At 42.6% G+C, this 12,774-nt stretch overlaps 1 protein-coding gene across 5 annotated transcripts in view; it reads left to right on the forward strand.

The window, feature by feature from the left end:
• METTL8 (methyltransferase 8, tRNA N3-cytidine) overlaps window positions 1-12,774 on the forward strand; it is a 133,311-nt gene that overhangs the window by 82,778 nt on the left and 37,759 nt on the right. For 3 of the 5 annotated variants that reach the window (XM_060302265.1, XM_060302266.1, XM_060302263.1), the window contains one exon: window positions 10,445-10,564. The exons of 1 other annotated variant lie outside the window; for it this stretch is intronic. In XM_060302265.1, coding sequence (XP_060158248.1) covers window positions 10,445-10,564 — 120 coding nt within the window. Of the gene's footprint in view, window positions 1-10,444; window positions 10,565-11,087; window positions 11,283-12,774 lie in introns of those variants that run through there. One more of the 5 variants, XM_060302264.1, reaches the window with a different exon arrangement.

Raw genomic sequence — 12,774 nt, forward strand, 5'->3', positions numbered from 1 at the left:
CTCAGCTGCTCCTGGACCTCATCAAAAGCAAGCTACAAGGCACCACCACTGTCCAAGAGTTTAAAACAGCTGCTTTGGATTCTACGGTGCATGTGGTTTCACAACCACTTAACCTTTAGTCAGGAACAGCTAGAGGCAGGTGAATGGATAAATACATGTTAACATTACATAAGGAGAAAAAAATAATATTTAGGAGCACATGGACTTCAAGTAGTCACAAATAGCATTTAGTTAGCTGTGTCCTTGGCATCCCAGTGATTTATGTCTTTATCTTTGATTTTCTCCAGCAGATAGGCACTAAGTAGAGCCTGGACTCCAGAAAAGATATGCTTTTCTATCAGGTGTTAGCTGCTAAATTAGGTGAGCTGTTCATTGCCTCCTAAAAAGCCCCAAACATCTCTCCTACTTGGGCTGGTGTCCAGGAAAACTATGAGTTTTGTTATCCTTACACAAATTTTTTGGCAGTGTTTTCAACCCATTGCTCCTTTATGTGACACTTCCTAGTTCATTGCAGAAAAAGAAATTAGTTTTTTTCTTACTTAATCTTTATATATCAGTTGTTGGTTGTTTCAAAAAACTTTGGGGAAGGGCAGTCACCCTTCAAGTCTAAGCCTTTCTCATTGAGAAAAAGCTCTAAAACTGTGTAACTTCCTAAAATTAATGATGAGATGCTGTTGAGTCTCTTGCATTAGTTCGTTGATGGTTTTGTTTTGTTTTTTAATGCTGTGTACTTAACACAAGGAACACTATGCAGTTGCTGCCTCATTTCTCTCACCTCCTGCCTTTTGAGAGTAACGTCTTTCTCCTGAGGCTGTCCTGCTGAACAGACGTGATAGCTGTCCATACATTTTTAGTTACGCCGCACTCCCTCAGGTGAGCTGGAACAGCGTCCCCTTAAGCAGCATTTGGAACTTGCACTGAAAGAGAATGGCTGAAATTGCCCGTGTCACATGCCGCATTGAAGCAAGGAAATTTCTGCCGCTAAGGATAATAGCTTTTCTCCTTGCTCATACATCTTCCTTCACAGCCCTCATTTATTTTAATGTATATATTCCACTTTGACTCTCTGGAAGATATTTTTAAAGGTTTTTTTAAAAAATCCAAATGAAAGATGAAATTCAGGATCCAGAAAAGCATTTACTCTGTTTATCCTCTCCATGAATGTATTCTTAATCAACCAGTCTTTCTGAGCATCTCTTCATTTGCTGCTTTGTTTCGTAATAGAATACTTGGGCTCTGGAGATTAGTGAGACAAAGACAAAGCTTCATTATAACCATCCTTGTTTTACTCCCTTGTCTTATAGGCTTTCTCTTCCTAACTCACTCTCCAGGTGCTTCTTTCTCTTGCCAAATAGCGCAAGGAAATACTTTTGCAGATCTTTTGTTTACTTTAGAAAAAACACTGATCCAGCCTTTCCCATTCGGGAGTGCTGCTCATTTCCTGACTGGCCTTTAAAGTTTGGCTCGGTAGCAACTTGGGGATTTGTTTTCTACCCAGAGTGAAAGGAGCTGGGTGCCTAGCAGCCCCATGCTGGAATGAGAATTAAATTCTGCTCATTCCCTGGATAAGCAAGCTGATGCTTTCCTTGTAAGTGCCCCCCCCCCGCCGATTCCTCAAAGCTTTAATGTTTAGTCATTTAGCTTTAGCTTTTTAAAAGACATTTTAATAGGGTTGTCTCTCCTCCAAGTGCATGCAGGAGCTGATCATGGGCACAGGGAAACTCTTAAGAATAAAGAATTCCCTGTTTGCTGGTTTTTACCTACAATGAAAATGATGTACAACACATGCAGTGCTTACCCCTACTGCAGTTCCATTGCCAGTTGCCTGGCCTGGGACAGGAGGAACTGTAACACCCAAGGAATTTGGCTTGAGCTACCTCACTTTCTAAGTCCCCAAGACTGCCAAGTTAATGAAGCTTTGGTTATTACTCAGTTGAACATTTTCTGACTGCATGTAAGCTTTATAAATCTCGTGCTTTCTTCTCTTTGGCACGTTTACATTAAATTTTATTCTAGTTATGTAACTTTGTACTATAGTTATGTTTATATATGAATGTAAGTTACTCTTGATTCATCCTGCCTTGGGGTATTTATTATAGTTTGTTATGAAGTGTCAGTAACTTTCCAAAGAGAGTGGCTTTCTAAACCTGGAGCCTATATTTTTATATATTAATGCATTCTTTACATGAAAAGATTTTTATTTATTTATTTATTTTTGCGGTATGCGGGCCTCTCACTGTTGTGGCCTCTCCCGTTGCGGAGCACAGATTCTGGACGCACAGGCTCAGCGGCCATGGCTCACAGGCCCAGCCGCTCCGCGGCATGTGGGATCTTCCCGGACCGGGGCATGAACCCATGTCCCCTGCATCGGCAGGCGGACTCTCAACCGCTGCGCCACCAGGGAAGCCCTAAAAGATGTTTAATGTAAAAGGTTAGTTAAATGATAAAATAGAAAACCTTGACTGACAAATGTCTTAACTACATCGGGGTGGGCGTTGTCTTTAAGGACTTAATCTATAATATAAAATAATATGGCAAATAAAATACCATATGGGGGGGAGTTACAGACAAAGTTATTGGCATAGACAAGGTCCGTTTGAGGAAGCGTACCATGTCAATATGATGACAGCGGAATCTAGGGTCAGTCATTCCTCTAAAGCTCAGCCAGACACATAGAAACAGTCACCATTAGGAAAGGCTACCAGCAGAAGCGTCTGGCACACTGGCCTAGAGAAAGTGGGCAGTGTTCACAGGCAGAATAGCCAAATACTGTTCCAGTGACCCAAAGAAAAATGCGAGGTCAGAGAAGTTTGTAGCAAGAGTGACTTGAAACTGAACCCCAGAGAACTAGACTGTAAGCTTAAATGCCTCCTAGCCTGGCTCAGGAAGAACCAAAGAAAGACTTCACTGAGCCTTGGGAATAGGAAGGCTGCAGAGGCCATGAGCTCTTTTTCTGTTTACCTGAATTATATCACAGAAATAGCCATTAAGACATTTTGTTCTTGATACTTTTTTTTTGGTACTTTTTATTTTATTTTATTTTTTTATCTTTGGCTGTGTTGGGTCTTCGTTGCTGCACACAGGCTTTGTCTGGTTGCGGCGAGCGGGAGCTACTCTTGGTTGCAGACACAGGCTTCTCATTGCGGAGGCTTCTCTTGTTGTGGAGCACAGGCTCTAGGTGTGCAGACTTCAGTAGTTGTGGCACACAAGCTCAGTAGTTGTGGTGCACGGGCTCTAGAGCACAGACTCAGTAGTTATGGCACACGGGCTTAGTTGCTCTGCGGCATGTGGGATCTTCCCGGACCAGGGCTCGAACCCGTGTCCCCTGCATTGGCAGGCGGATTATTAACCACTGCCCCACCAGGGAAGCCCCTTTGATACTTTTTAGAAGAGCAAAGACTTGCCTTTATCTGATTCTTACTTTTGATTCCAGAGCCCTTGTGCTTGTTTTCCATCACGGCATGTCACAAAGTATGAGTTTATTGATGTTCATAAACCTGGAAAGATGGGGTACAGCTTTAGGATAAACATGCCCAGAGAGGTGCAGGCAGTAGGGGACACTGGCCAAGCCAGAAGATCGTCCTCATTCCCCAGTGTGACAGAGAAAGGTCTAGCTCCTACTTTGCACAAGGGAACAGATTAGGTATCAATGTAATAGAGTCACCAAGTGATTAAGATCTGCTGACCCTCTGCAAGGAAGTAAATGGAGGGCAAGTAAAGAATACAGGCCAGAATAGCCTATGAGACAATACCATGATATGCAGTCACCACCACCTGGTGAGGTTTGAGAAGCCCCCCAAAGCACTATTCCTGTGTTCCCTGCCCACATTTTAAACCAACTGAGGGACTGAGGTGCCAACAGATGAAGATTAAAACATGAGCTTAATTACTGATGTAGCTGGTACAGTAGAGAATGGCTCAGGGTGCATGGAAACAGTTGCCCCCCAGTACTGAACCCCAGAATCAAGACCCACAGCTGGACAGCCACGAGACTCTACCCATGGGGGGTCTGCCCCTGTAGAGCCTTTTACAGAGCAGCTGGCTTCCAAGAGAGAGTGAAAAAGGACTAGTTTAAACATGCCTAATTCATTTCCCAAATTCACTTTTTAGCCAAGTCACTTCACCTCTCCCAGGAATGTGGAAGACAGGACTGAAGAGACCAGTTGCTGTCCCTCCACATGGTGAGAAACAACAGGAGTGGGAATTACTTAAACGTTTTGTAAGTGCTGGGTAAAGCATAACCCACATCTACCGAGACTCGAGCAATGTGGAGTGGACTCTATTTTGTCCTTTTGTCACTTGCTGAGTCATCTGCTCAGCATTTACCTGTAAGCCTGTGGCAGCTTACCTGGTCTGTAAGCATCTGCCTTAGTGATGGGTGGAATCCGCAGGGTAGGCACTGACACTTGTATGTGGTTAGAATACCGGGGACTGCAAACAGAATGAATTTCCAAAGTTATAACCAGTGACTTATTCTAGGAACCCTACTACACTTAAACCTTTACTAGATTGCTAAATAAATGGCCAGGAGGTCTAGCAACTTTGCCAAGCACCGCTTCTACATTGACTCACTGTACACCAGCACTTCTCAAACTATCCGAGGCAAAGGACCAGTAGTTGCTTTTTGTTTTGTTTTGCCCGTTTCCAACCTGTCACAGACCAGTACTTTTGTAAAACACGATAAAGATGAATTAGTAGGAAAAAAAAAAAGATATACTCCAGTTTCTGGCATTGTTTCCTGGTCTCTGCCCTCTCCCCACAATCTCTCCATATTACTGCGCTGTCAGCCAGTGCTTACCAGCTACATGTCAGGCATTGCTCTAGGTTTTGGGAATGAAGGGTTGAACAGGAAAAAGGAAAGAGACAAGCCCAAGATTTTTACTAGATTCATCAGTTATAACCTTACTCGGTCTCTCTGCTCACCCTGTCACAGACTGGGAATGAAACAGTTCCCAGACCAGCACCCAGTCACAACCCATCCCTTGAGCTGCACTGCTCTAAACCACAGGGAGACTAAAAATCCATGTCACAGTATTTGTTCAGCTTTGCCTCCTGAGCCCTGTTGTCTCTCTTCACCTCAGAGTGTACAATGCCAGGGCCTGGGCTCTTGCACCTAGAAATGCTTGGTCCAGGTGCTCAGTGCTTTTCGCTGCTATCCTTTTCACATAGTTGTCTGTGTTAAGTACACAAAACCACACCTCACCACCCAGCTGTCACCAGGATTCCTGGTGGTTATTGTTCCTTTTATCTGTTCACTTTTTAAAATTTTGACTTTTTGTGAATATGTGAATCAGTGCAAAATAGTTTCTATGCCAAAATGGAAAGGGAGATGATTCAGTTCTTTTGTTGAAGTCAAAACTTGTAATTTTTTCCCCCACTCAGTAGTGTTTAAATGCTAGATTGATGCCAAACTCAAAGAACATGGAGAACTTGGGGAAAGGCCAGAGACAGATAAACGATTAGTAATAGTTTGTTACAAGGGCCATGATTAGAGGCTGAAGAAAATGTGTTTATTAACCCTAGAAGAAGAGTATGCTACAGGATGAGAATGATAGCTCCCAGGTAGAAACAGGTAAAAAGGGTTCTCAGAGAAGAGAAGAAACATGGGGCCCATTTGGTTATAAATCCTAGCTTCGCTCCTGCTGGCTGTGTAACCTTAAACAAGACACGTAACATCTCTGAGCCTCAGTAATTGGAGATGATATTGCTTACCTGAAGATTGTTGTAAGGACTAAATATAATGCACATCAAGTGCAAGACATGATGCCTGGAGATAACTGGTGCTTAATAAGTGGTAATTAATAGTTTTTTTTAAACAAAGGATGGTGATCAAGTCATCTTTTTTTAAGGGAGGAGAAATGCACTCTTCCTATAATATACATATTTTAAATTAGCCATAAGAAATTTTCCTAACTATGAAGAGTTAAGTTTCCTTACTTCAAATTATTGCTGTTTTCTTGACTTACATCCAATTCAGTTCAAACATATATTAAGCATCCATCCACTGTGTGCCAGATATTGCCAGACACAATGCTGGAATGAGTAAGACTCGGCCCTTGCTCTTCGGATGCCCACAACTTAGGATGGATGACCATTTGTCTGAGATGTGGTATCTCCTACTTAAATCTCTTGGCTTCAGCTGGCCACTGCCATTCGACCCCCATGGTCTACCCAACCCCAGCATATTAATTTGCATCCTAGTTTTTGAGACCCTTTTCAAAGCCCCCCGTGAATAAATCTAGTCACGTACTACCCAGCAAAAGCCAAACAAATCGTGTGAAACAAGGTGTAGCCCCTGTGTCACAGACCCTCTTGTGTGTAAGTTCCCTTTTAATAATTCTGCCCATACTTCTACATAGATCACCTCCTGCCACAGCATTTAGGGCTTCCACTCATAATACCACTCAGCACCATTCTGCATTACCACAACCCATCCAACCTGTCACAATTGGGATGAGGTCTGAGCTGCCTTCAAGAGAGCTGCAAACTCCTGCTATCAGTGCTACAAAGCCCCACCCCACACACTGTTCACCTGATCTGGTCATACAAGCAAGAAACCTGGCTCATGTCTTGCCACGGTCATCACCTGATCACATAAATTCAAAAACTAGCCCCTGTGGAGCCCAGAAATAAACCTCTGCATACGTCCTCAAATGATTTTTGCAAAGGGTGGCAAGACCATTCAATGAGGCAAGGACAGTCTTTCCAACAAATTACATTGGGAAAACTGAATTTCCACATGCAAAAGAATTAAGTTGCGGACTTCCCTGGTGGCACAGTGGTTGAGAATCCGCCTGCCAATGCAGGGGACACGGGTTCGAACCCTGGTCCGGGAAGATCCCGCGTGCCGCAGAGCAGCTAAGCCCATGAGCCACAACTACTGAGCCTGTGCTCTAGAGCCCGTGCTCCGCAGCAAGAGAAGCCACCACAATGAGAAGCTGGCGTAGCACAACGAAGAGTAGCCCCTGCTCACCACAACCAGAGAAAGCCGGCACACAGCAACGAAGACCCAACGCAGCCAAAAATATATGTATTAATTAATTAATTAATTAATTTAAAAGAATTAAGTTGGACCCTAACTTTATACCACATAGAAAAATTAATTCAAAATGGATAAAAACCCAAATGTAAGACCTAAAACTAAAATTCTTAGAGGAAAACATAAGGGAAAAGCTTCATGACATTGGATTTAGCAATGATTTCTTGGAATAAGAAAGCACAGGCAGCAACACAGGCAGCACAGGCAACAACAACAAAAAGGTAAATTGGAATACATTAAAATGTAAAACTTTTGTACATCAAAAGATAATCAGCAGGGGCTTCCCTGGTGGCGCAGTGGTTGAGAATCTGCCTGCTAATGCAGGGGACACGGGTTCAAGCCCTGGTCTGGGAGGATCCCACATGCCATGGAGCAACTAGGCCCTTGAGCCACAACTACTGAGCCTGCGCGTCTGGAGCCTGTGCTCTGCAACAGGAGAGGCGGCGATAGTGAGAGGCCCGTGCACTGCGATGAAGAGTGGCCCCCGCTTGCCACAACTAGAGAGAGCCCTCACACAGAAACGAAGAACCAACACAGCAAAAATAAATAAATAAATAAATGAACTCCTACCCCCCCCCCAAAATAAAAAGAATCAGCAGAGTGAAAAGGCAACCCACAGAACAGGAGAAAATATATGCAAATCATATATTTGATAAGGGGTTAATGGCCAGAATATATGAAGAACTCCTACAGCTCAACAACAAAAAAATCGATTAAAAACTGAGCCAAGGGTATTCCCTGGTGGTGCAGTGGTTGAGAGTCCGCCTACCGATGCAGGGGACACGGGTTCGTGCCCCGGTCCGGGAAGATCTCACATGCCGTGGAGCGGCTGGGCCCGTGAGCCATGGCCGCTGGGCCTGCGCGTCCAGAACCTGTGCTCCGCAACGGGAGAGGCCACAGCAGTGAGAGGCACGCGTACCGAAAAAAAAAAAAAAAAAAAGAGCCAAGGACTTAAACAGATGTTTCTCTAAAGAAGATATTACAAATGGCCAGTAAGCACATGAAAAGATGTTCAGCATCACTAATCAAAACCACAGTTGCAAAGCACCTCACACCTATTAGGATGGCACTATCAAAAAACAGAAAATAACTGTTGGCAAGAATGTGGAGAAATTGGAACCCTTGTGCCCTGTTGGTAGGAATGTAAAATGGTGCAGTGCCTATGGGAAACAGTATGGTGGTTCCTCAAAAAATTAAAAGTAGAATTACCATGTAACCCAACAATCCCACTTCTATATATATATCCAAAAGAGTTAAAAAGTGGGAACCCAAAGAGGTATTTGTACATATACGTTTATAGCAGCATTCATAATAACCAAAAGGTAGAAGCAACCCAAGTGTTCATCAGCACACGAATGGGTAAGCAAAACATGGTATATACATACAAAGTGATATTATTCAGTCTTTAAAAGGAAGGAAATTCTGACACATGCTATAACAACATAGATGAACCTTGAGGACATTATGGTAGTCGAAATAAGCTAGTCACAAAAGGACAAGGTATGATTCCACTTACAGGTACATGTAATTCATAGAGACAGAAAAGCTTCATGACATTGAATTTAGCAATGATTTCTTGGAATATGACAACGTATTCAGATTCATAGAGACAGAAAGTAGACTGGGGTTGCCAGGGTTTTAGTTTTATAAGATGAAAAGAGTTGTGTGGATGGATGGTGGTGATGGTAACACAGTGTGAATGTATTTAGTGCCACTGAGCTGTACACTAAAAAAGGTTAAGGTGGTACGTTTTGTGTTATGTGTATTTTTACCACAGTTAAAAAACAAAAACTAGCCCTGGTGTTCAGCCTGGCCTTCCCAAATCATGAACTTGCTGCCTTCTGTCTCTAGCTCTCTGCCCTTCCCGTCCACTTTCCATACACACCACCCTGCCTTCCACCAGTCTTCACTATGCCCAGCCCACTTGGCCTCAGCCTGGCATTTTGCATACACTCTCATTGCCCACTCCCAGGAGAGAGGGCTTAAGTACAAGAGATCCTGGGCTCCCACCACCATAGTACCTTCTCACAACACCCACCACTAAGAATGTACCATCAAACCCTTCACCAAGCAGACGTGGAAAAGTTTCAGACCTTCCACCAACCCTTGTGCTTGGGAGTGATGGGTAAATGGAGAGGACCTAAAGCAAATGTGTTACATTTGACTCCCCCCACACAGTGTGCTGGCGCAACAGAAAAAAACCACCCCAGCATTTGTTGAGGGTCTTAGTTGGAATTCTAGGCACTGCATTTACTCCAGCTCTCTGCCTCCTGCCTTTGGACAAAAAAGTTCATTTCCCTTTTTCTGATTCTTACATCTCCCTTCAGAGTTCATGCTCATCTTCTTACCTATTACCTTGGCTTCCCTGCTATTTCAATCCAAATATCCCTTCCAACTGTGGTCCCTAAGGCTTGGTCTTAAGGGGTGTCACAAATATGATACACATGGCAAACCTGGGAGGTAGGAGGCAATATAGAAAGGTCCGTGCTACCAATTTCAATATTTCCTTGACTTTAGAGAATATCTAGATTCTTTAGAATCTGTGACCAAGTTAAAAGTTTCGGTCATATAAAATGAGGCTATACACACTTTCTGTTTTGCTCTTTTTTATTTAAAAAGTTTATTATTTTGTTAGTTGCTTATCTCTGCCCACTCTCTTCTGGACCTAATTATCCTAGATCCTTTCTGTACTCAAAGGTGGTTTGCAGCATCAGCATCACCAGGGAGGTTGTTAGAAATTCAGCTCAGTCCCCATCCCAGACGTTTTAAATCAGGATCTGCATTTTAACAAGATCCCCCGGTAATTCATATGCATATTGAAACTAGAATTGTTCTAGAAAGCTTCTAACTCCTGTTGGAGCAATGGATCTCACGACCTTAGCTGTTCATTAGAAGCACCTGGAAGCTCTTAACACGTTTTGATGCTTCAGGTCCCACCACCTGATTCTGATTTTATCCGTCCACGGGGGGCCCTGGGAATTGGTGTTTGTTTGTGATTCTCTCAGAGACTTTGATACTTAGCCAGGGTGGAGGACCATTGAGGGTATGACTTAAAGGAAACTGTCACATAGAATTCCATGGATTTTGAACTGATTTGGAGTTGTAAAAAAGTAGAGTCAGATAGTTAAATCTGAATAGGTTTTGAACCTACATATATGAATATTAACTTGAAACTACAGATTATATACTCAGGAAAGGTCTTCTTAGTATATCAAATCTCTTAACTTCCTGGGACAAAAAAAGAAATATAGTGAGGGGAGAGAGAGGCACAGAGGAGGAGAGAGAGAGAACGAGAGATTAATAAAATACATATCAGAAAACCTATTGATTGTATGTATAAGCAATTTCTACTTAAAAGTCTTCCTCTCTTATTCCTTATCTGTGTCTTATTATCTTTTTCCTCAGTCCTTAGAGTGTCTCAACAGCTCTCTTCTATCAAATGGCGTCCAGGACTTTCCACCCAACCCATGCTCCTGTCCCAGCGCCCAAAGCTGGTGCTGCTTCCTGCTGCTGCCGAGGGCTCAGGTACAGGGTACTGGTGGGAGCAGCCGTTACTATCACTTTAGCTGGGCTTCCCTGGTGGCGCAGTGGTTGAGAGTCCGCCTGCTGATGCAGGGGACATGGGTTCGTGCCCCGGGCCGGGAGGATCCCACATGCCGCGGAGCGGCTGGGCCCGTGAGCCATGGCCGCTGAGCCTACGCGTCCGGAGCCTGTGCTCCGCAATGGGAGAGGCCACAACAGTAAGAGGCCCGCGTACTGCAAAACAAAAACAAAAACAAAAACTGTCACTTTGGCTGCTGGTGCTATTTGGTTGATGCCCCAGGAAACTCACTGTACTAGTGCACTCTGCCCAGGCATGCTAGAATCCCAGCAGTGAGGACCTCAAGTTGTCCTTATACACATTTCTTGCAAATCAGCCATGGGGGCATGACGTAACGGCCCCAACACACATGCACTAGAACAACTTTAGTATCACCACACCAATCTGCAACTTCCAAAATTTCTTTAGCCTCTTCCCATGTTTTTTCTTTTTCATTTGTCCTTTCAGAGGAGCCCAGCCAGAATTAATCATAATCTAAATGGGTTTACGAGTAGAGAACTTCACCTGCCAAGTGGGTCTTACTTTTCCTGAAGACATGTTTTTTCTTTTGTGATCATGCGTGAGTAGATGGGAGCCTCTTTACAAGGCCTGTGTAAACATTTATATATTCACCTATATCCTTCGTTTTTATCCCAGAAATTAGTGGGGTTTTTTTTTTTTTTTTTTTCTGGCTACGTTGGGTGTTCATTGCTGCATGTGGGCTTTCTCTAGTTGCGGCGAGCAGGGGCTATTCTTTGTTGCGGTGCGTGGGTTTCCCATTGTGGTGGCTTCTCTTCGTTGTGGAGCACAGGCTCTAGGCGCGCGGGTTTCAGTAGTTGTGGCACATGGGCTCAGTAGTTGTGGCACGCGGGCTCTAGAGCGCAGCCTCGGTACTTGGGGCGCGTGGGCTTAGTTGCTCTGTGGCATGTGGGATCTTCCAAGACCAGGGCTTGAACCCGTGTCCCCTGCATTGGCAGGTGGATTCTTAACCACTGTGCCACCAGGGAAGCCCCTATCCCAAAAATTAGTTTTTAAGAGGTTTAAATAGATTTTTAGTCAGTGTTAGAAAACATTTTTTAAAATACTTTAAAGTGAAATTCAATTTGTTTTATCAAATCTTAATTGAATTCCTGCTGTTACCATCAGAGGAAAATGACTAGCAGCTTCCGTATTGTTATTGAAATACTCATCTTCTTGATAAATATTTTGACATTCTTTGAAATGCCAAAAATATGCATGATGTGTACCATACAGTCAAGAATTAGAGCTCTTGCTTTGGCATAAAGCTTATTTCAGGTGCGAAAGGAGGCAGTTGATAATGCAGATAAGAAGGTAGAATTAGTAAAATAGTCATTTTTATGGATATAATATATTTCAAGATAGGGTCCTAATAACTTAATTTCTCTGCAACAAATGTACCCTAAATGACTGTGAGTCATTTTGGGTTTGTAATTTCTAGCTCCTAATTAAATATGAGCAATTGAGCAAGTCAATCTTTTTCTGCCTCAGAGTATTTATTTGTAAAATCAGGGAGTTGAACAAAGAGTCCGATAAGGTCCCTTTCAGCTCTAAAAGTCAATGATTCTATAAATTCTCAGCTAAATTATATATTATCAAAAGGCAAAGACAGCATCTTCTATTCTGTCCCAACTCCTGGTTTTGCCATCATATGGGAAATAACAGAAATAAAGGCAATTAAAAATAGGAAAAAAAAATTTTGCCATCCTAACATTTGCAAGTGTTTTCATTTTATGTTCCATTCTGGTCCTTGAGCATATGTATACATAATTTTATATAATTACAAATAGGTCAAATTTTATATTTGACTCACCTTACTTAACATTATCTAACGTTTTTATATTATCATTATCACTCATAATTATAGTTTAAATGGCTACATAATATTCCATTTCATTGATGTACCATAGCTTACTTAAGTATTTCTGTATTTATAAATTTAGATTGCTTTTAATATTTGATAATATAAAAATGCTGCAGCAAACTTTATTCATATGAGTCTTCTTTTGAATAACTTTCAAAGAATAAATTCTAGGGCTGTGATTACTGAGTTCAAGAGAGTCTCTTTACAGTTGTTTATAAGTACTGACAAACAGATTTCCTAAAAACTTACAATGATTTACATTGTTTTCACTAT

Source organism: Globicephala melas, chromosome 7, assembly GCF_963455315.2.
Source record: "Globicephala melas chromosome 7, mGloMel1.2, whole genome shotgun sequence".
In the NCBI taxonomy this organism is placed as follows: Eukaryota; Metazoa; Chordata; class Mammalia; order Artiodactyla; family Delphinidae; genus Globicephala; species Globicephala melas.